The sequence below is a fragment of the Microtus oregoni genome, unplaced genomic scaffold (genome assembly GCF_018167655.1).
Source record: "Microtus oregoni isolate MIOR12 unplaced genomic scaffold, Mior012 000001F_ref0000356, whole genome shotgun sequence".
NCBI lineage: Eukaryota > Metazoa > Chordata > Mammalia > Rodentia > Cricetidae > Microtus > Microtus oregoni.
The window spans coordinates 14,000,841-14,023,423 of NW_024543060.1; the positions used below are offsets into that span (position 1 = coordinate 14,000,841).

General features: G+C 46.1%; 1 protein-coding gene across 1 annotated transcript; it reads left to right on the plus strand.

The window, feature by feature from the left end:
- The first annotated feature begins 1,796 nt into the window (after window positions 1-1,796).
- On the plus strand, window positions 1,797-22,499 carry Rubcnl (rubicon like autophagy enhancer). Its single transcript, XM_041673671.1, has 13 exons — window positions 1,797-2,376; window positions 5,618-5,700; window positions 6,200-6,410; window positions 8,777-8,878; window positions 9,274-9,334; window positions 11,495-11,627; window positions 13,176-13,321; window positions 14,755-14,819; window positions 17,991-18,229; window positions 18,617-18,678; window positions 19,810-19,963; window positions 20,377-20,467; window positions 22,320-22,499. Exons 1-13 carry the CDS (start codon window positions 1,797-1,799, stop codon window positions 22,433-22,435), a joined length of 2,043 nt encoding a protein of 680 aa, XP_041529605.1. The 3' UTR covers window positions 22,436-22,499.
- The last annotated feature ends 84 nt before the right edge of the window (window positions 22,500-22,583 follow it).

A 22,583-nucleotide genomic window follows, 5' to 3' on the forward strand; every position in this document is an offset into this window, starting at 1 on the left:
GATAAATGAGAGGTCTTCAGGGTCATGACAAGCCTTAAAGACAAGGTAAGAACTGTGGATTTCATTCGTGATTTGATGGGAATCCTTTGGGGTTTGATTGGGAGAATGAGATGAAGTTTGGGTTTATAAAGGGTTTCTCTGAATGCCTGAGGTTGTGGTTGGGGAAGGGCAGAAGGAGGGAAGCTGCTTTCCACTGTGAAGTTCTAGGTGGGTGTCCAAGTGGGAGAAGACAGTGGCTTAGATGGACATGCCAGCTCTAAACTTGTTCAGGGGTTAAATATGGAGAGCTGGGAATGCATGGGGTCACACATGGCTCCTAAATCGTAGACTCAGGGGACTGAGAAATTTACTTCCTGGGATGGGGAAAGGAGAGGAGCAGGTTTGGAAGAGGGGGCTTTAGAGTCTGATTTAGGTGTATTAAGTTGAGGGTCAGTGGGAAAAGGTCAAGTTAATATGATAACTTGCCTGGAGCGGAGGGGAAGTCAGATAGAAATGCGCACGTGCAAATCAGCTTCACACAGTGTGATGACAACACTCTGGAGTCGACTCTAAATCTTTATATTCAATTATACTTAGATGTGATACTCTTGCCTGTTGACTGGATCGAGTAGAATAAACCTCCGGCCTGTCTGTGATAGTCTTCAGAGAGGATTCAACCATAAGGGTTCTGACCTAATCTGTGGACTAACCCACCGAGGGATTAAAAATTTGAATAGGCTATGGGAAGGTGGGCTGGTTGGAAGAAGCAAGACATCGAAGGCGTGCTGAGAAGGGCATGTCTTATTCAGGCCCCTTCTTGCTTCTGACTTTGCCACACACTCTCACAGCCGTGACACACTGGGTCACTACACCCAGTAACAAAGGTTATGTGACCAAGGACTGAACCCAATAAAAACATGAGGCCCAATCAGTCCTTAAGATGCTTTTCTCTCTGGTGTTTGGACACAAAGACATAAAGCCAATCTCATGTGTGGTGGCATTCTTCATTTGGACTGAACTTGCTCAGATGGACTGGGTCTTGTGAAGGCTGGTTTGGTTGGACCACCTTGCTCCCAAAGACGGACAGGAAAAAGAAATGTTTGCTGAAATCGCCGGAGTGTTTCTTCTCACTGTGCAGATCAACGTTTTAGCCATCATCACCCTCCCTACGGCCAAAGCAGACAGAACCATTTTAAAGATGGATTCTAGAGCCACAGCGTCATTTAAAAATATTAGAAACTCATATTGAATTCCTATAGATGTGGCGAATATTCAAGCTGATGCAAACCACTTGGCACCAGGGTCTTAGTGGTTGTCTTCCTGACTTTGCTCTAAGGCTAGAATGAACTCCAAAGAATTTGCTAGAAAAGTGTCTTGACTTTTACACGGCACTCCCATTTTTGATTTGACAGGGAATTTTTTATCATAATACCTTTGGTATGTTGTTGTTTTGCATTATTAGTTGAGCTTTGTGGCTTCTTCAGTTAAGCTCACACTGGCAAAAATGTTTCTTATCTCTATATCAAAATCTCAAGATTTACTGCTATTTTTGTTTGTTTGTTTGTTTTGTTTCTCTGATTTAGTCATTTATCTTTGACTTGAAAATACAAGAAGTTAATGTGAGGTATAAAGGAATTATTTGCTTTTGTTTGCTTGTTTGTTTTTTTGCTTATTAACAATAATATATATAATATAATATATAATAACATATAATATAGAACAATAATATATAACAAAAATATGACTGGACTTTTATTTATCTAGGATGATTCTTGCTCATTGCAGATAAATTCTTCAGACCTCCAGCTGGCCATGTGATGAATTCAAGGACCATGCCTGGTGGTACAGCAACCACTGGAGAGCTATGTTTCGAGCACGCTCCCTCCACACCAGGAAGGATGGTGTCCCAGTCCACAGACCGGCAAGATTGTCCTGTGGACCCCTGGGAAGGGATCAGTGGTGCCTGTGAGGATGCTGACAGTTCACCCCCGCTCCTGGACACTGACTACCCTCTTTGCCAGTTAGATGTGAGGCTCCTGCGGCATAAAGCCTGCTGGATCAACCAGCCATGTGTGGAGCAGCCGCTGCAAGACTTATTCACCCAGAGAGCAACAGTGCAGAGCAGTGGGAAACACTTGGGGGTGGGCACTCCCTCTCCTGTGGGCCTTCCACTGTTGTCCCACCGGGACTCCCTAGCTGAGACATCCCTGTCTGAGAATACTGTCAATGGCCCTGGGGGAAAGAATGGTGACTTTTCCCTGCCTACAGAAGAGCAAGAGGTTCATCCGCAGCACAAATCTCTGCTCAGAAACCCTAAGACTGTGGCCACTTCCTCATGCCCTAAGGAAGACAGTGCCCGTTTTGAGTCTCCTCCTTTGACAGCTTCTACAGATGACGGTAACTCTACCTGGTGACTTCCTTTATTCTTCTCCAGCCACGTGTTTGTCTGGGCTTGGCTCAAAAGTCTGCCTGTTGTCTTGCCGTGAGAAATGACGTTCATGGCCTTCTACTTTGACCAGAAGCCAATGCGTGAGCTCCTTTAATGTCACCACAGCCCATATTCTGTGATGGTCACAACAGGTGGATCAGATATCATCTCCTCCTTCCACTGAGAGAAAGGTCATCGTTTTAGCTCAGTATAGTTCAAGTGCTGGGCCGGGACCTTAGAAGGGAGGGTCAGCGGTGAAGAGGTTATCATTCCTAGCTGGCAGATGTGAAAACACTCAAGGCTTTGTTTGCAGGGAGAACATTAGAAACACTCAACCCGCTGTGGGTGGGGAAGGCGGATGACGGATGTGCCTCACCTGCGCTAGTTCCAGCACAGACAGCTGCGAAAATAGCAGGTTTGAAAACAGTAGCCACAATACTCCCCGGAAAGGCCACCTAAAGCCTTTTGGTGTGAAAACAAGGGCTCCCTTGATGTGAAGCAGTGCACAGATTCTCAAAATAGAAAGCTGAATGAATTGGTCCAACCAAAGCCCCAGGCAAGGTCCAACTAGTTGTCTTTATTTTATGTCGAAGGATTCATTACTTTATATTCACACTGTGAGTTTAGAGCCCTGCTTCAAATAGTGTGGGACGCATTCTGTTGTCGTTGTTGTTTGTTGCAAATCATTTTCAAAGCTGTCACCTGCCTGTTCTCAGCCTGTGTGTGTATTTATCTTACTGTCTTTCAGAGGCTAATGCTGAGGCAACCACATTTGAGCGAAATGTCTCTCAAAACAGGTCTCTTTTTCTTTCTTTCTTTCTTTCTTTCTTTCTCTTTCTCTCTTTCTTTCTTTCATCCACCCAGGTGGTTACTTCTCAGGATAAAGAGCAGTTTGCTTGCGGATTTAGAGGTTGCTAAGTGAGAGACGACTTTGCTGTTAGATTGCCTCCTGGAGGAAGTCTTTCCCCACATAAACCATCATGGTGACAAGTTAAAGCAGCCACTGACTGACGATGGCCTCTGAGGCCCAAACCCACTTGTTATAGCCTTGTACAAGTCATTCTTCAACTTAGCACTACTTTTGTGTCTTTGTCTTTCTCCTGGATAAAACAATGGGACAAAATGAACCCCAAAGCAAAGACAAGTACTGCGGCCCCTGTTGTCCAAAGGCAGGGTTTCCCAGCAATCCTATCAGTACCGATTCAGTATTTTGAGGTGTTCTATTTGTTTTGTTTCAGAGATGAGCTCTCCCTCTGTAGTCCAGGCTAGTCTTAGACTCATAGCAGTCCTCTCACTTCTGCTTCCTGAGGGCTAAGATGACAGGCATGAGTCATCATGTCTGACAAGACTGTCTTGAGCTTGGCGAAGAGATTCCTTCTGTGCCATTAAGAAACAGAAGCCCAGAAGTGACTGGGTTTTCTCTTCCTTTAGTATGGAGCAGCACAAAGAAGGAACATTGTCCATCAAGACACAGGCTTTCCTTGGCCCCCCACGCCTCTAACGGCAGCTGAGGGGAGCATTTCCTGAGGCTGTAGAAGCAATCCTCCTGCATACTATTGGTTAAACAGGATCTACATTGTTTACAAAATACCTTTGCCTTCTCTATCTCCTTATGTGTAACTGGTAATAATCCCAGCTCAAGACATGAGAGAATCTATGACTGAGGTATAACAGGGCTGGGCACCATTCTGCAGGATCTTGTTTTCTCCTCTACTCTCAGGTTTGCGCCTATGACGAAGGGGCTCAAACCTGTCAGCTTCCTGTTTTTGTTTAAAAAAAAAAAGGCAAACCAGCAATTTAGTTTCTTTCATCAATAGTGGTATTCTGGTTACAGTGGCAGAGATGGTGAATGGCCTTCACATCCTACCCCCAAAATGTTTACCAACCACAGCCAAGAAATCCTTCGTCTTCCATGTCCAACCCACTTTAGTCAACATGAGGCATCAGGGTGATACTGGCAGCATTTGCCTGGCAGTAGAGAACCCACAGCCCCCAGAACGTTGGCAGGATCTTATTTTAATTTAGCAGGTCAGGAAACCTCAGCTTCTCCGGCTGTCATGAAATTTCACTTCCTTCCAAGGCTGCAGTTAGCAGCTCTGTGATAGGAAGCCCTCTCCACGGTGACCATTGCCAGGAAGGAGTGGGGGGGAGGAGCAAGAATGGATGACACAGTGTCATAGGCATTGGGCTTGACTGGGGGACTCTTTGTTTTCAGATGACTTGTGTATGTAACAGGAAGTCTGGGGCCAATTTCCACGAGCTGGGGAAGAGATCCTGTAATTCTTAAGGCCACCTTCCCATCTCTTGTGGGTATTTCCCGTGACCTGCTCATCTTCCCACCATCTTTGCTCCACTGTTCCCTCTGTTCTGGTGGTTTCCCATGATACCTCTCAGTCACTCCATTAGAAATGATTGACAGCAAGGCTGTGTCTACAGGCCTTGTCATCAGAAGTCTCTTTCCTCTTCCGTCCCCCACATCTTTCTAGAACTGTACCTTTCCCCTACCCCTTGATGGTGCTGAAGACTTGCACCTACAATTGGTTTTGTTTGTTTAGATAATCTTTGAATTTGTTCTCCCCATTTTTTCTCTGTCTCTGTATGCATGCATGCGTGTGTGCGTGCGTGTGTATATGTGTGTGTTTTCTTTTGTGTTGTGTGTTCACCTGCATGCATGCACACATGGAGGCCAGAGGTCAATGTCAGGTGACTGCTATCATTCTCCATCCACCCTTCTTTTGGAGACAGAGTCTCTCACTGAGCCGGCAGCTCACTAATTTGTCTAAACTACTAAGCCCAAGGAGACTTCTGTCCCCGCTTCTCCAGCACTGAGATACAACAGGAGACTGAACTTGGGTCCTAAACTCAGGTCCTAGAGCTTGTATAGCAAGCACTTTCTTGACCAAGCCATGTCCCCAGGCCCCCTTTCTCCATTTTATTATTATTTTTTATAGTTCTTTTTAAAGATTTATTTATTTATTATGTATACAGTGTTCTGTCTGCATGTACACCTGCAGGCTGGAAGAGGGCACCAGATCTCATTACAGATGGTTGTGAACCACCATGTGGTTGCTGGGAATTGAACTCAGGACCTCTGGAAGAGCAGCCAGTGCTCTTAACGGCTGAGCTACACCAGCGGTGCCTTTTGGCTGTGCCTTTTGTATGCCCATTCAGGATGATGCACACCCTTTTAATGCCTAGATGTATTGGCAGGTGCTGCTCGGAGCAGCAGAAGAAGCCATTCTTGGAATTTCTTCCCGCTGGAGACATTTGTGCTGCCCACTGATGTGGACAAGGTGAGTGGATCTTCTCAACCACTGAGAGCCTGAGTTCTTTGGTAGCGTCTCTCAGATGTGAGTGTGGAAACCACCCTGGAGAGGCACAGCCAAATGGCTCTGCTCAGTGTTTGATGGAGGCTGCCAGGAGAAGTTTCCAGGCACCGTGTGCTCAGTTGTCCGTGACTGATGCACTATGCCAGGTGCTGCGCCCCACTTCCTGAGAGTGTCCTATCATAAGAAAGTCAACTTGGTGGCTGGGGTTGGGGCTCAGTAGGAGAGTGCTTGCCTAGCATATGTGATGTTAAGTTCAATCTCCAGTCCTGAAAAGGAATTAATTCAATTTGGTATATCTGTGTCTCTGAATGTGGGTTATGTCAGAATTTAGTTAAATCAACAGCTATATGTATCTGCACTCAGGTCACTTAAGTGACACTTCTCCAATTTTGAAATCTGATCCATACTCAGAAGCAAAGTTGATCGTGCTCCTGTTTGAACTGACTATGGTTTTTTCCTGTAGGAAAATGTCCACTTCTATGCGGCAGACATGATTATCTCCGCATTGGAGACTATGAAATGCCACCTCATGAGTCAACAGCTGCCGGAGATCTGGGGCACAGAGGAGGCCAGCGGGTCTCATGGGGACAATCAGACCGAGGCTGAAGTGGCCTTTTACACCCCTGCAAGGCCGGAGCCAGGGTCCTCCACTTCCTCAGACAGTGGCTATGAAGGCAAGTTGGGCAAACGCTTGAATCTGAGGGTTGTGATCTCTGCACACACTGTCTGTCCTCTGTCCAGTCCAGAAGGAGAGACATATTTCAGTCCTTTGAAAATGTGGCCAACCCATGGCCCGTTGGGAACATACATCCTAGGTTAGCCATGGATGTGGCAATTCAAAATCTGAAACTAACTTAGAACATTTTGAGGTGTGTGTGTGTGTGTGTGTGTGTGTGTGTGTGTGTGATATGTTATTTTCAGTGACTCAATTTTGAGGGCCTTTGGTGGTGTATGTACTTTGTTGCTGATAATGCCACTTTGCACATGTGGATGATCTCCTAGGCTGCTGTCTTGCCTTGTGATTGGTGCTCATGATCCATCTTTTGGCCAATACTGCATTACTTGTTTTGTTTTTCCTTGGATTTCATTCTGCCTTTCCATGGTGGCTGTTGTCTCCTGTCTTCCTTTGTTTTCCATCACATAGCATCCCCCTACCTTTCCTTCCATGTTTTTTAGCCAACAATGAACCTGCCATGTACTTGGTGATGGTATTCAGTGGTGACAGGACATTTTCCACGTTCTCTGTTTCCCTTAGTACAATCATATGTCTAGCTTCAAGGTGGGCAGAGGTAAGCTCTAATTTAACATGGCTACACTATTCATCTAAAACCCTTTTCTGGGGGGTGGGAGGCTATGTCTTGACTCTCTCTTCTGTCTGTGTAGATTGTGTTGCCAAATAGGATCACATTCACGCGTTCTAGGTGGACACGAACTTCGGACGGCCATAATTCAACCCAGCATAAGTACGTGCCCTGCGCTATGTATTTCATGGCCAGTTTGGCTTTTTTTATTTTTATTTTGCCTCTGTTAGTTTTATTTTAAACTTTGTGTTATACTGGGAAATTTTCAAACATATCGAAAAGCAGACAGATTGTAACAGCCTGTTTCACCCAATTATAGTGAATAAGAGATCCTAAACTAGCTTCCTGCTGCTTTTAATCCTTGAAGCTCTGCAGCTTTATCCCTGCTACCGATCTAAGTTCTGTCAGTTGGGAGCTACGCTGTTCTTTCTCCCTTCCTCCTCTTCTTCCTCTTCCTTCTTCTCTCCTCCTTCCTCTTCCTCACCTTCCTCCTCTTCTTCTTTCAAAAATGTCTTACTGTATACCAGACTGGTTTGAATGTGCAATTCTCCAGCCTTTACCTCTCAAGATAACGTTTCTTTGCATCTCCCTGGGAATCCTGGAACTCCCTCTGTAGAACAGGTTGGCCTTAAACTCAGAACTTCACCTGCCTCTGCCTGGGATTAAAGGCATGCATCACCACCATACTGCAGGTGTTCTACTATTGAGTTGTTTGCTTATTATGGCATTCATGCATATGTGTTTAAACATGTGTGTGATGATGTTGATGATGATGGTACTGTGTGTGTGTGTGTGTGTGTGTGTGTGTGCGTGTGTGTGTGTGTGCAGGTCAGAGGAAAATTTTGGTATCAGGAGCTGTCTCTTTCCTTCCTTCCTTCCTCCCTCCCTCCCTCCCTCCCTCCCTTCCTTTCTCTCCTTCCTTTGTACTCTTTCTTCTTTCCTTTCTTTTTATATATTTTTTAAAAAGAAAACAAACTATCTTTTTTTTAATTATACATACCAATCCAAGTTCCCATTTCCTCCCCTCCTCCTATTCCCTCCACATACTCTCCTACTTCATCCCCATCCAATCCTCAGAGAGGGTAAGGTACATTGCTTGGGGGAAGGTCCGAGACCCTCCCTACTATATCTAGTCTGATCAAGGTATCCATCCAAAGAGAATAGGTTCCCCAAAAGCCAGTACATGCAGTAGGGATAAATCTTGATGCCACTGCCCAGTGGCCCCTCAGTCTGCCCCAGCCATGCAACTGTCACCCACATTCAGAGGGACTAGTTTGGTCCATGCTTGTTCCTTCCCTGTCCAGCTGGAGTTGGTGAGCTCCCATTAGCTCAAGTTGACTGTTTCAGTGAATGCAATGGGTGTATCCATCATGGTCTTGACCTCTTTACTCATATTCTCATTCCTCCCACTCTTAAACTGAACTTTGGGAGCTCAGTCCATTGCTCTGATGCAGGTCTCTGTCTTTTTTATTTTATTTTTTTTAAGACAAGCTCTACCATTGATTGGCCTAGAACTCTGTGATTTGCTCACTGACTCTAGCGAGCTCCCAAGATCTACCTGCTCCCGCCCCCACACTTCCCAGGGTTGGAATTACAAGCTCAAGTTACCATGGTCAGCTTTTCTGTCACTTCTGGGAGTTGCACTTGGGTCCTCGCACAGCGAACGCTTCACCGACTGACCCATCTCTCCAGCTCCAGTCTCACTTCCTGATGACATCGTCCCTCTTTCTTCTTTCCAGGTTGTGCAGTGCTCCAGGTCAGCCCAGTGACTGAGACACTTTCTGCCTCTCCTGTGGTGAGAGAGGCCCGCAGACATGACTCGGATGAGTTCGTTATGTTAGGTGAGGTTTAGAATCTCCTTGCTTCCAACTCCCTCACATACCGCACAACTACCAGCCAACATCACATACGAGGCCATGTTAGGGATGTCCCAGGATGCGGCGAAGAAGAAGCTGTTTCCTTGTGTCTGGCATCTTGATAATTGTTCATCTTACTTGTAAGAGCTAAACAAACAAACAAAAAAATGCCGATATTCATTAGATCTGCTGTGTGGTTTTGATGAAGTTTATATAAAAATCCCATCTCTGGTGGTTACCTGGAGTCTCACCCTGTCCTCTGTAGGTGGTTAGCCACAACAGGTTTCCTGGATGCAGGCTCCTATTTTTGTATTCTTATAAAATTAACCAAGTGAGACAGGCTAAAAGACCCTGTTACCCTTTCTTTCATTTTCTTGCAGAACTTGGGGAATGTAATGACATCACAGAAGGCGGCAGACGCCCCTGCAATTCTTTAAAAAGGTACATGTCTTCTTGTGCTTACACACATGGACCGCTGGGGGTTTCTTTTTTTTTCTTTTCTTTTTTCTTTTTTTAAAGATTTATTTATTTATACAGTATCCTGCCTGCAGGCCAGAAGAGGGCACCAGAGCTCAATATAGGTGGTTGTAAGCCACCATCTGGCCGCTGGGAATTGAACTCAGGACCTCTGGAAGAGCAGTCAGTGCTCTTAACCGCTGAGCCATCTCTCCAACCTCCCCCCCCCCCCAGGGGATTCTTTGGAGCCACCATGTCCACTATGTCACCCATACTGGATATTGTGACGAGGTTAGCCACAAACAGGGTTCGCAGATGGCTAGCGTTAATTGTCAGGTTGACAGAGTCCAGAATCACCCAAGAGTAGGGATCATCTTGACTATATTATCTGATGTGGGAAGACCCATGTTAATGGTGGACTATCCTCCGGACAAGGTGAGCTGCACTCTACGGGTGGAGAAAGTGCTGAGTGCGAGCTTGCATGCATTCCCTGTTCTCTTTTGACTGCTGTGCAGTGTGGTGAGCCGCTTCCCAATGCCTTGACTTCTCTACCATAGTGGACTGCCCCTTGAAGGACAAGCTAAAATAAATCCTTTCTGACATTCCTGGAGACAGCCTGACAGCAAACACTCCACGCCCCTGGCTCTAAAAATTTTCAACCTCCTCTTCTGCAGTGTTCCCCCGAGCCTTAGGTGTAGGAGTGTCTGAAGATGTGTTTATTGAGATTGGACTCCACGACTCTGCATTCTGATTGGTTGTAGCTTTCTGTAGTCTCTGTTGCAAAGAGTTTTCCTGAGGAGAGGCCATGACTACACTTTTAACAACAAAGGTCTATAGATTGCTAAACCAGATTATGGGGTTTAGCAAGTTAGTAGTGGAGAGAGGGAAGGGAAGGGAGAAGTTATAATTATACTATCAGAAATTTTAGCCAGGCTATGGTGGTGCATGCCTTTAATTCCAGAATTAGGGAGGCAGAGGCAGGCGGCTCTCTGAGTTTGAAGCCAGCATAGCCCACAGAGTGAGTTCCAGAACAGCCAAGGCTACACAGAGAAACCCTGTCTCAAAAAACAAAAACAAAAAACAAACAAACAAAAAACAACAACAAAGAAAAAGATTTAAAATTGTAAAAAGTAAAATAAATCCTTTCTCCTTTAAATTAGTATTTTCTTAGGCATATGTATTTTATTTTTATATGCATAGGTGTTTTGCCCTTTTATCACAGCACCAGGAGAAGAAACTAATCCAAGACGATCGTCTAGAAGTTAGTCAGTCACCTCCATAACAGAAGTATTGTTTGCAATGATAAAATACCCGAGACAACTAACTTACAGAGAGAAAAGGTTGTTTGTCTTTGTAAACTCAAAGACAAAATAGTGTCATTGACAGTGAGGGGTTTTTCTGGTTTTCTGACTTTAAATCCAGTGCTCTTTTTTTTTTTTTGAGAGAAATAAAAACATGACCCACACTCACCTGTTTTTATTTTTTCCTTGATAAAAAAATTTACATGCACACCATTTTTTTTACAAAAGTGATTTTCAAGAGTGATTTTATATATTAAAATAAATACTTTCCCCAGTAATATAAGAAAACCTTTTGAATTAGAAAAATGTGGAAATTCTTGCTAGTGTAGCATCTGACCACTACAAATTTACTGTGAAAAGGAAAAAGAAACAACAAATATCAGACCTACCACTGATGCACAAACCCTCTAGTTACAAAGTGATGTGGGTGAAAATAACTGTGACTTTTTCTTCTTGTACCAACCACCGAGTTCCCTGGTAACATTTTTACATCTGTCACTTTTCTAATATAAATTTGACAGCAACTGGCAATCAGAATCTGTGTCTACTTGTGTTCTCAACCGAGAATTAGGAGGATTTTGGGGTGGACACTGTGTCTTTATCTCACATCTCGTAAAGGAGAAGAAAGGTATCAGAAATCCAGTGCTCTTTTCACTCTACCCCAGGTCTCAGTGGTCTTAACAAATGAGAGACTCTGCTGATTGTGGATGAACTGTGTTGCTTTAGATGCTCAGCTAATAACTATCTCGCACGATGGTTTTCTCAACCCACGGTTGAACTCCCAAAGATCCCAGCTATATACCCTATATGCAGTCGTCCAGCTTTTCTCTCTCTTGTGTTTCAGTGCAACTTGTGAGTCAGACTTCAGTTCTGCTGGGCTGTTAGCCAGAGAGTTGTTCCGAGGGTTCTGGAAGTGCCAGGTGCTGTCGGAAGTCAATTCTCGGCTGCCAGGCTCCCTGACAGCGGCCAGCTCAGGAGTAAGTATGGAAGCCAGTTGATGGTGGAATGAAACGTTTTTAGTTTCTCACTTGGCCTGCTTGACTCAAAGGTTTCTGTTTCCTAGGATGGTTGGTAGGCATCCCAAAGGTCTCAAAATGATTGTGAGCACCCATTAAACATCAGGGAATGTACTTAACACTTCGCACTAAGGTGTTATTGTTTTTGAGAAAAAAAACGGTCTTACTGTGTAGCCCAGGCCAGTCTCGAATTACAGAATCCTTTTACTCCAGACTCCCTAGTGCTGGGATTACAGGCCTGCTAAGATGTTGTGACCCTCCCCAAGTATGCTGAGGTGTTGCTCTCATTTTCCCCCCTCTTATTACTCTTTTTTTTTTTTTTTTGGTTTTTCGAGACAGGGTTTCTCTGTGGTTTTGGAGCCTGTCCTGGAACTAGCTCTGTAGACCAGGCTGGTCTCGAACTCACAGAGATCCGCCTGCCTCTGCCTCCCGAGTGCTGGGATTAAAGGCGTGCGCCACCACCGCCCGGCTTATTACTCTTATTTTAAAGTGCTGGGCAGACCTGAGCAGAGCTGTGGGCAGGAGGGTCAGTGGTGAAGCAGGTGTCATTGCTAGCTGACAGACGTGAAAATATGCACAACTTTACGTGCAGGATATACCTCAAGAACATGAAGCGCCCTGGTGGTAGTAAATGCTAAAAGAAGTGTTGAAAAAACAAGAAACAAACAAACAAACAAAAACCACCTCCCTGGAAGGGCCAGGGTGGGCAGGCATCTAATTCTATCAGAGGAATTAAGCCTCTGGAGAGCTTAGATGGTGACCCAGGTGTTAGCCAGGTGGAGCCGGGGCAGCTAGACCCTGGCTAGTGGGTGAGTATTCTTAACAAGGGCCCTTGGAACACACATGGAGAGGTCTGAAGTCCCATGAGCAGACTCAGGTGTGGTGGAGAGTGTACGTGTGTGAGTGTGTCGGGGTGGGGGGCTGGGATCCACGGGAACAGGTTTGAATGAGAATGGCCAAATTGCGGAGGTTTCTGATTTGGAGGAGTCTGGATTCTAAACGACAACCGGAAAATGTATGATTTTACAGTAAGCTGTTGAGCTTTGTAAGCCAGGGTTTTCTGCAGCAAGGCCGTGGCAAAACTCTCTGATTGGCTGCTGCTTTTGTCACTAGAGGCCGCTTCTGTCATGGAGTGGCCCTGGTCACAGAGCCCTCCTCACCACATGGGAAGTCTGGGAACAAATGAGCTATAAGAGCGCGGTTGTTCTTGCCCTGTGAGCTCCCAGGGCGGCTCACAAGGAGGAGGAACTCTCCAGTCCCAGGGGTTCTGACACCCTCTTCTGGCCTGTACAGGCACCATGTACACAAACACACAGAATCATTAAAAAAAAGGGGGGGGGGCACTCAGCTGGAAATTAAAGAACCAGTGTCAAATCCTTTAGATCAGCTAAAACCAGTTCCAAGTTCTGGTGGTAAATTGTTATGGGAAACACACTGAAGAGTTCTTTTTAGTTAAGCTCCTGAAATGCTTTCTGAGGTCACCCCTGAATCCTCTCACGTGTCATGCAGGTGGAGAATGAAGAGCGTACTGGGCAAGACTTGGACTCCAGTGTGGACACAACACAGGAACTCATGCCTAAGTCTAGGGTCCCAGGGGCTGAAGACTGGGTCCCCCCTCGATTTCAAATCATACTTACTGTTCACACACCAGTCAAGTAAGTGTGGATGCTGCCCGGAATCCGGGTTCTACTTGGAACACGTGATGGGGCCCACCTGATTCCTATGGAAGCAGATGAAGCGAAACCAATGTACTGAGAGACAAAGGAGATGTTTCTGCCTTTGGCTCTCTGTTGTGAGCTTTGGGGGTCGATGGAGGCACAGAGGCGGTCCCATACGTTAAAAGTGTGACTCCCCTCCCCAGTTCTGAACGTTTCCTAGCACCTCTAGATCAAATCGACCCAAAGAGGATTTTAAGTGGCTGATACTGAAACCAAAACCAAAAGCAACGGTTTCAAATGATGAGACCATTCTCTTTCCCAGACTAGCTAGCATGCAATGAAAACAACAATGAATGCATGCGAGTTTTGAGAGAAGAATTTAATCTCGAGGAGATTGTCCATAATTGAGAAATGTAGCGGGACATGAGTAAAATCTTTATTCCATAACATCACAGGCTCTGAGACAGCTAAAATTGAACAAGAAGGGAGTAAACTTATATTGTGTGTGCATATGTGGCCGGACGCATTGTGTGTACATAGTAGTTCAATTGTGATTTGTCCTGAGAATAGGTAATAGATTGCAGACAAAGGTGACAGGCAACATATTTGAGCCACGTGCAATTTTTCTGTTCTCGTGTTCCCTCATGTGAACTTCAGGGCTATGGAGCAACATTTCCTGAGCTCCAGGGAGGTGGTTCATGTGCCTTATCTTTGCCTACTGCCTTTGCTCTCAGACTTGGTGGAACCCAGGAAGACCACTGTGCCTGGACAGAGCTTGCCCTCGGGGCACTGGGACAGTTCACTTTCTTTGCACAGGATAGCTTTTCTCTCAAATTTCCCAGAATCCTCTATAAGACGTACGGATGGAGATTTAATGCATTCTTTTTAACCTTGGCAATTTTTGTTGACCTTGGACTGCAACAAAAGTTTAAGTTTACCACTGTGCCCATAATTCTAGGTCACCATTGAAATTAGGGCACCGCTGTTCCCAGAACACTCTTCGCAGGAAGGAGCATTTGATAACCTGGCCTTGCGTCCTCTCTTCTTCTAATGTATATTGCATTTATTCATGTGTGACCTTTCTGAGCACGTCAGATTGTGTTGTGTATCCTCGGCTGTCTTTAGTGTACCTCTGGCTTCTGTTCACGGGCAATGGGAAGCCCCAAGGACTCTACAATAGAAGAGTTCTTTGTGATACTGACTTCTAATTTGACGACTTTTAATTTGACTTTTAAATTAAAGAGTCCCATGTTTAACTAGACAACCATATTGGATCAGTATAAAATTCTCTCAAAATGAAAAAAAAAATGACAAAATTAAGCACCCTATGCCAAGGAGCACACCATGACGCTGACTGCTTTGTTATCAATGAAAAAAATGCTGCCCTGATCAGCTCTGGAATGTTAACAGCTGCCACTTTCTGTCCTCAGGAGGGACATAGCGGTGGTGGCCCAGAATTTCTTCTGTGCCGGATGCGGGACTCCGATACAGCCCAGTAAGTGTGGGTTCTGTGCCGCTTGCCTGTTGCATGGTAACAGTGCCGAAAGGCAGAGCTGGACTGTGCGTTGCTTTGGTGTGGGACAGGAGCCTTTTCAGTGTGAGAATGTTGTGGTGGATTTGTGGAAGTGATGCTGTCTTTTACTAGAAGGCCACCATGATCCACTAAGCTGCGTGACTAGACAGGAGCCAGGAGGACCAGCATCCTGGCTGCTTTCTCCGCTAGGCACTTGGAGAACCCAACCCACTCCTGATTTAGGCGTTTGAACCTATTGCTTCCTCTCTGCAGAATGCCCTCCCTGGAGACTCTGCTATGGCTCTTGGCTTCCATCACACCTTTACCCTCTTTTTCATCCCACTAGCTCCTCTTCTTCCTCTCCCCCTCTTCTTCACTTCCTCCTCCTCCTCTTTACTCCGAGTTTTCCCTGGCTACCCCATGGGACGTGCCTACCTGGCCACATTCAGTAGTTTGTGTACTTCATTCAATCAGCCTCCAGACTGTTTACTCCCAACATGGCATCCATCCCTAGAATACTCTTAGCTTCATGTACAGATTCTTATCTGTCTCCATCACCACTAAGCTCCAAGAAGGCAGAGACATTGTTGGTTTTGTTCATTGTTCATCTCCAGCCTCAGGGCCATGCTGGCTCATAGATGATTCCCCCCAGACACACCCACAGAGTAAACAAATGGCTCTTGGCAAGACTTCTCTAAGAGAGGACATGGTGACTCATTCCTGGGCTGGTCAAAATTCTGCAAACTCATCTTCCCCGTGCAAGATTTTTAGCTGAGACGGGACATTGCTTGGTCTATTTCAAGAGATTAGAACTGAAAGCAGAACCACCCTGGCTTCTTCTAGCTCATGAATGTACCACAGTCACAGAGAGTCTTCCTCAAATGACTCAGTTTTCTAGCTAGTCTACCAAGAAGCAGGTCTATTAGTTAATCTGTACATCCTAACGCCATACAAAATGTCAAATACATGACTCAAAAACTACGTAAACGCAACCGACTCCATCGATCGTTTAATACCTTCCTAAATTCACTGAAATCCTGTCAGTACAGTGGGGAATCCTGCAGACCCCGCCCTCACAGCATCTGCTTCCCAGTTTGGAGGGCAAGATAAGGAAAGGGGAAGGCAAGACTGCTGTGGAATTCACAGTGGACAAACTTAATCTGAGGTGGAGGTGGAGAGGGGAATGAGAGGTTTCATAAGCAGGTGATTATCTCCAGGACGTGGGGTACTCAGCACATGCAAAGGGCCTGTGGCCATTGGGAAGCTGACTGAGGGGAGGGAAACCCAGCAGAGGAGGTGCAGCGTAAGTTGGTGATGTCATCTCCCGAAGTGATCTAGCGCTTCTCCTGAAAACTTTGTCTGATTCTGGTTGTTTCCACCTTGAGTTCTGAGATCATTTAGACTTACAGAAGAATTTCAGAAACAGTGCGAAGGGCTCCCAGGCCATCTTCCCTGGCTTCTGTCAATGCCAATCACAGGGCAATCATCACATCTGAGATGTTAAGGTTGGCTCAATCCCCTCAGGTTAACTTCAGACTTTACCAGATTTCAGAAGACGGTGGCCATAGTCTTTATCCATTTCAGAGTTCAGTCCAAAATTCCACGTTCTTTTGACATTCTTCCTGAGTCCCCTCCAATCTTGCATACAGGCCATTTCACCTTCATACCTCTGTTGGGGAGAGCCGGGTTATATCAGGAGGAACTTACTAGTCCCTTGTATCCTTCTGTCTCTTCCCATCATTCCAAGTCTGCTCAGGGATGCAGGTTACCAGGGCAGAGTCTGCCTTCAGGTGGTATGCAGAGTGCTGTACGTTTGTATGGTATAGCACACTACACCTGTCCTTCAGGTGGCATGCGGTGTACTGTGCTTTTGTAATTGGTTTTGCTGAAGATTTCACTGTTTAGCAAACCTCTCCCCAAAGGATAATTCAGTAAGTGCAGAGACATCAGCTCTTCCTCTTCTCCTTCAGCACCTGAACCCAGGGAGGAGCAGGACACCCTGGCTATACACTGGATGTCAACTGAGCTTCCTGTTCACTGCCTGTGTGTCCCTTCGGTGACACTTGTCTTCGCCGTCCTGTGTTTTCCCTAAAGAGAGAACATAAGCTCCTAAGTCACGGAATTATAAGCATAGAGTGACATATATTAACCTATAACCAGCTTGGGGAACAGGTTAAGTGCCCAGAGGAGACTCGTTCCTGCCATTCTTGGAGGCATTATTAGGGACATGGTCATCGGTGTCTACAGTGCTATACAGTGTGCTAGGGCGTTAGTCACTGCCTTCCCATCCAATATGTTGTTCTTTCTCACCACGGAGCTAACAGACATAAGAACTAGAATTACACCTTGTGTTATCTCGACCACAGAGAGGCACACATCAAAGCAGGAATGGCAAACGCCAAGAGTTGGCTCATGTCAGGTGTTAATGCTGAGGGACGGCTGCACCGGAGAGTTCGGCTGCGTTGTTCTCCTTCTGAGCCCAGGTTGTGAGGGCACCATATTGTCACCGCCATCCCTACATCTTTTGTGCATCAAAACATTTTATTAGAGATTTCAGAAGCACCATGTGTTTGTTTTAACAGATTCAAAAGTGCAAGACATAAGTAGTTTTCCCCATGGGATAGAGATGCGCATCGTTAGCTTTCTGGGGGAAGGTCTAGGTACTCTCTCTGTGCCCTCCTCCCTGATTTATATAGTTTAGGTACTCTCTTGCCAGTCCTGCAATATATATATCCTAACACCATGAGTACCCCGCTTTAGACTGTGATCTTCATATGTGGGCTCTCCCCGAAGTCTCTGGATCTCAGTTTATTAGCCTAAGAGATTCTGAGCTGTCTTTGGAGTTCCTGTCAGTAGCAGGTGGCGCCTGCACACTCCACCAGATTCCCAGACCCCATGCAAAAAGGTTCTCACTGCATTGCAGTTCACAGAGCCCGTTTTCCAAGTCCATTTCTCTGGCCTCTGTCTTATCCCAGCAAAGTAACGAGTGGCCGTAGGGAAATCCCCATGCCCGTGTCCCAGCTGTGCTGTCTGGCAGTTGAACCTGGCCTCGCCACTGTGTGCAGTGGTCTGAGTCTGACGTAGGAGTGGGGAGGTGGCGAAGGGCAGATTCTTAGCATCATGAACAGGGTCTCACCCTCCTGCTCTCTACAGAGTTTGTGAAGAGGCTCCGGTACTGTGAGTATCTGGGCAAGTACTTCTGTGACAGCTGCCACTCATCTGCAGAGTCCTGGATCCCTGCGAGGATCCTGACCATGTGGGACTTCAGGAAGTACCCAGTCAGCAATTTCTCGAAATGGCTACTGGACGGCATATGGCACCAGCCTGTCTTCAACCTGCAAGGCGGGCACCACAGCCTCTACACAAAAGCCAAGGAACTGGATAGGGTGAAGGTCAGTGGACGTCTCCATGGAGGAGGAAGCAAGGATAGGAAGAGGGTTCCCCTCATAGGAGGAGATGCCTGTCACTCTGGTTTCAGAGAGTCTCCGCCCCTCAACAAGGCAGATAGGCTGTAGAGTGAATGGTCTCACACAAGGCAGATAGGCTGTAGAGTGAATGGTCTCTCACCTGTGTGGGCCTTTTCCAAGGCTCCACAGAACCTGTGTCCATTCAGGATGCTGGATCCCAGGATTCAGTTATGTTTCCTTGAAAGTTGATTTTTCTTGCCCCCATAGTATTTCAAATAACTTTTTAATAAGTTAATAAGTTTTAATAAGGTTTGTCATGTACCTTGCCAGTGGCCACTCATCTCATTCTCAGGGGTTGACTTCTTGCCTTAGGACATCCGGGAGCAACTGTTTCATGTCAAGAAGCTGTTGAGGACTTGCAGGTTCGCTGACAGGTAGGATTCCCAGCAGGAACGCTCTCCCCACTCCCACCTCAGGTGTGCTTCCTTGCCTGGCTGCCACGGTTCCTCCGACTCCCTGGGACCTTTTATTCTTGACCCCCAGCACTGAAGGAAACAAACAAAAATGAGTCATTTTAATACAAAAAAAAAAAAAAGGACAGGAAAAGGGTAAAAGTAAATACCTTGTGGCTGGAGTATACATAGAATATGAATATATGCAATAGATGGCGCTGGACCCCTGCAACGGAGCTGTATTGTCCCTCCCACTTTCAGTGCACAGTTCATGGGCATTGAGGGTGTTTCCAATTGTGTCACCGCCACCACGGTCCATCTGCAGAATCCCTGCCTCTTGCAAAACCCCAGCTCTGTAGCCATTCCACCGTCCCCTTCTCTCTTGCATCCCGGCCCCTGCAACCCACATTCTTTCTCGATGAATTTGACCTTTCTAAGTACTTTACGGATGTGGATCATAGAATAAAAGTCCTCTTATCACTGGATTATTTCACCTCCGTGTCTTCAAGGTCCATCCACATAGCCCCGTGTGTGAGGACTCCAGCCCTTTTGAAGACCGAGTAGCCTTCGGCTATGTGTGCATATAGATTTTTTTAAACCCGCTCACTAAGGGATAAGCTGCTGTCTGTCTCTTGTGAGTAGCGGTGTGAGGGTTTCCAGGGCCAACTAAATGCCCCTCACGTAGAGGCAGGATGCGTGTCTCACTGAGTGAGATCATGGCTTCCCGAAACTACTTCTCAGTGCTTACCCTAGGGCTATCCTTACAGAGATGGGAAGAAATCTAGTTAAAATATACATTTAAAATAAGAAATAACATAGAAACCTACTAGGTGTTCAGTAAGAGGAGGATAGTTAAATTTACATCACAGACACATTTTCAAAAGCAAAAAGTTAGTAAAGGTTGAGACATGAATTTATGGATAGAGATTTTATGTGTGTTTATGTGCAGGTGAAGGCCAAAGGTTAATGGTGGGTGTCTTATCAACAGATCTCCCCCTTATTATGCTTACAAAGCAAGCATTATAGTGACTGAGCCATTGCCCAAGCCCCAAGAGAGCTTTTTAATTAGGAAAAAAGTGTAGGTGACTCAGGGAACTGTCTCCTCTCTGGCAGTGTGCTGAAGGAGTTTGAGCAGGTTCCCAGTCATCTGACTGATGAGTGCCATCTGTTCTCCATGGAGGACCTCCTCAGGACCAAGAAAGGACTGCTGGCACCCTTGCTTAAGGACATCCTGAAGTCTTCTCTTGCCCACGTGGCCAGCTGTGAGGTGAGGGATGACCTGGGACAGGTTCCTTTCCTAGTGCCAGGATCTAGGGAGGGAGATGCTTCTCATTTGACTTTTGATCACATCTAACTTTCCCCACCCTGAGCAGGGAGAGCATTGAATCAAACAGAATCTTGTATTAGCTAACCAAAGGCTCTCTGCTGGGATGCAAGATAGGACCCTGTAGTTTCTTAGTTTGAATGCCCACACTCTGTTAGAGACCACTCTGCCCTGAGCAGCATTATGGAATGTGGTTTTTCCTCTTGTTGTTGTTGTTATTCTGATCTATTCTCCTAAAGGCTAAACTTATAGACATTAACAAGTCAGTGCTTCTATGGTTCTGTGTAAATGGTAGCTCAGTTTGGCCAGCACAAGCAGCCGTGTCAACATGTGACCTTAGGTGCCTTCTTTTGCAGCTGTGCCAGGGGAAGGGCTTCATCTGTGAGTTTTGTCAGAGTACGACCGTCATCTTCCCGTTCCAGACCATGACTTGCATAAGATGCCCAGGTACTTTAATAATTTAATAACATCAGCTTCATAATCACTTAATTGCCAAGTAGCTAAATCCCAATACTAACTTCAATGGAATGATGCCTCAGCCCCTTATCTCCGTACAGGGCTCCGGGCAATGTGCGCTCAAGGGTGGATTGGAGGCAGTAAATTTTGGGGCCCACAGCAAGGCGTATTTTGCAGAGAGGGATAAAGAATGATATTTCTTGGGGTGTTGGATGGAGAGGATAGTCCCAGTTTGACCCATTGCCACCACCAGTTTTCACTAGATTACAGTTCCACCCAACTCTGAAGGGTCATCTCTGTTTTTAAAGCGTAGTGGTGGAGTGAACCTGTGGTTACAGAGACTATCTTAGTTAGGGTTTCTATTGCTGTGAAGAGACACAGTGACCACAGCAACTCTTACAAAGGAAGACATTTAACTACGGTTGGCTTACCGGTTCAGAGGTTTAGTCTATTGTCATTATGGTAGGAAGCAGGGCAGTGTACAAGCACAAGCTTGGTGCTGGAGAAGGAGCTTAGAGTTCTATAATTTGATCTACAGGCAGGAGAAGACTGTCTTCCACACTGGGTGTAGTTTGAGCATAGAAGACCTCAAAGCCCACTCCCACAGTGACGCACGTCCTCCAACCAGGCCGTATCTCCTAATAATGCCACTCCCTGTGGTCCAAGCATTCAAACACATGAGTTTATGGGGGGGTCCATACTTATTCAAACCATCACAGAAACAAAATGGCTCTCAAAGTCTCAAACATTTGATACTGGCTCTTATATGCATGTGTGTGCATATATTCATATGTGTGGGCCAGTGCGTGTCCATGTGTGTGGAGGCCAGAAGCCACCCTTGGGTGTCGTCTCTCAGGCACAATCCATCTTTGTTTTTGAGATAGGGTCTCCCACTGGCCTAGAACTTACCTAGAATATGCTAGGTTGGTCCATAGTCCCTGCAATCCTCCTGTCTCTGTCCTCTCAACACTGAGTTACAGACATGTGCCGCCACACCCAACTTTGTATGTGGGCTCTGGGCGATTGAACCCAGGTCCTCATATTTACGTGGCAAGTAGTTTACCAACTGAGCTATCTCCTAGTCCTAATTATTTGTCTCTTTACAGATGGGGCTGTTGTGGGAATCCCATGCTCTCTAAATTCTGTTGTGTGCGTGGGAGGGATTTTCATGGGGAACCCTTTCTTCATATTTTATGTCAACACGGCCTCTTCTCAGGATATTCTAGTCTTGCAGACAAGTTCCCCAGAAAAGAGACTTCAGCCTGGGATTTCCAGTCCCGTGGGGATGTGAAAATAGCAGACCTGGACAGGGGGCACTATTGAATAGTGGTAGGCTACAAGAAGCCCGGGGCCATCTTACAGAGCTCTGGGTGGTAGTGGGGGTAGCATTTCAGCATTGACCCAGCTTACAGAGATAGCTGGATCTTCAAATTTTACAGCAACTAGTCACTGGATTCAGGCTAGTGCTGAGAAAAGAACATGACTTCAGACGAGGCAGCTCTGTCCGTTTAGAGACATTTCAGGAGCATGGATGCCTCCTAGCAAGAACCATTAGCCACCAAGTTAAGACAAGGGGAACTGTCCCTAGTGCTTGGGCTGATCTGGAAGTAGGTGGCATCAACCACATCCACCCGGCTCCTGAGCCCTGTTCATAGTCAAGAACAGTTGAGTCATTGATAGCCCTGAGAGTTTTGGCGGGGTTGATATTTTTCCTATAAGACCCTGTGTTCTGGACTCAGGGTCCCAGACCCATACCCACCCCACACCTCCATGGGAACAAGTATCCATCTGTATGTGGGAAATTAAGGAGCACATTTCTGACCACTGGCCCCCTTGCTTGCAGGGTGCAGGGCTTGCTTTCACAAACAGTGTTTCCAGTCTTCGAGATGCCCCCGCTGTGCCAGGATCACGGCTCGGAGACAGCATCTGGAGAGCTTGTCCTCTGTGGCGGGCACATGACGGCCCTGAAGTGTTTGTTCAAAGCGATTTATGACCATACCAAATTGTGTCTGTTTCTGGTAACATTGTTTCAGATACTAAGTACTTTATAGTAAGGGAAAGATGAAAATAATTCTCCTCTTGTAGATATTTAATGCTTTCAAGGACT

Excerpts from the sequence above, each read along its gene's own strand:
- Rubcnl (XM_041673671.1), top strand. The coding sequence starts at position 1,797 with ATGAATTCAAGGACCATGCCTGGTGGTACAGCAACCACTGGAGAGCTA. Across the intron at positions 9,335-11,494 it reads CCCTGCAATTCTTTAAAAAG|TGCAACTTGTGAGTCAGACT; the intron begins GTACATGTCTTC and ends CTTGTGTTTCAG. Across the intron at positions 14,820-17,990 it reads CGGGACTCCGATACAGCCCA|AGTTTGTGAAGAGGCTCCGG; the intron begins GTAAGTGTGGGT and ends TGCTCTCTACAG.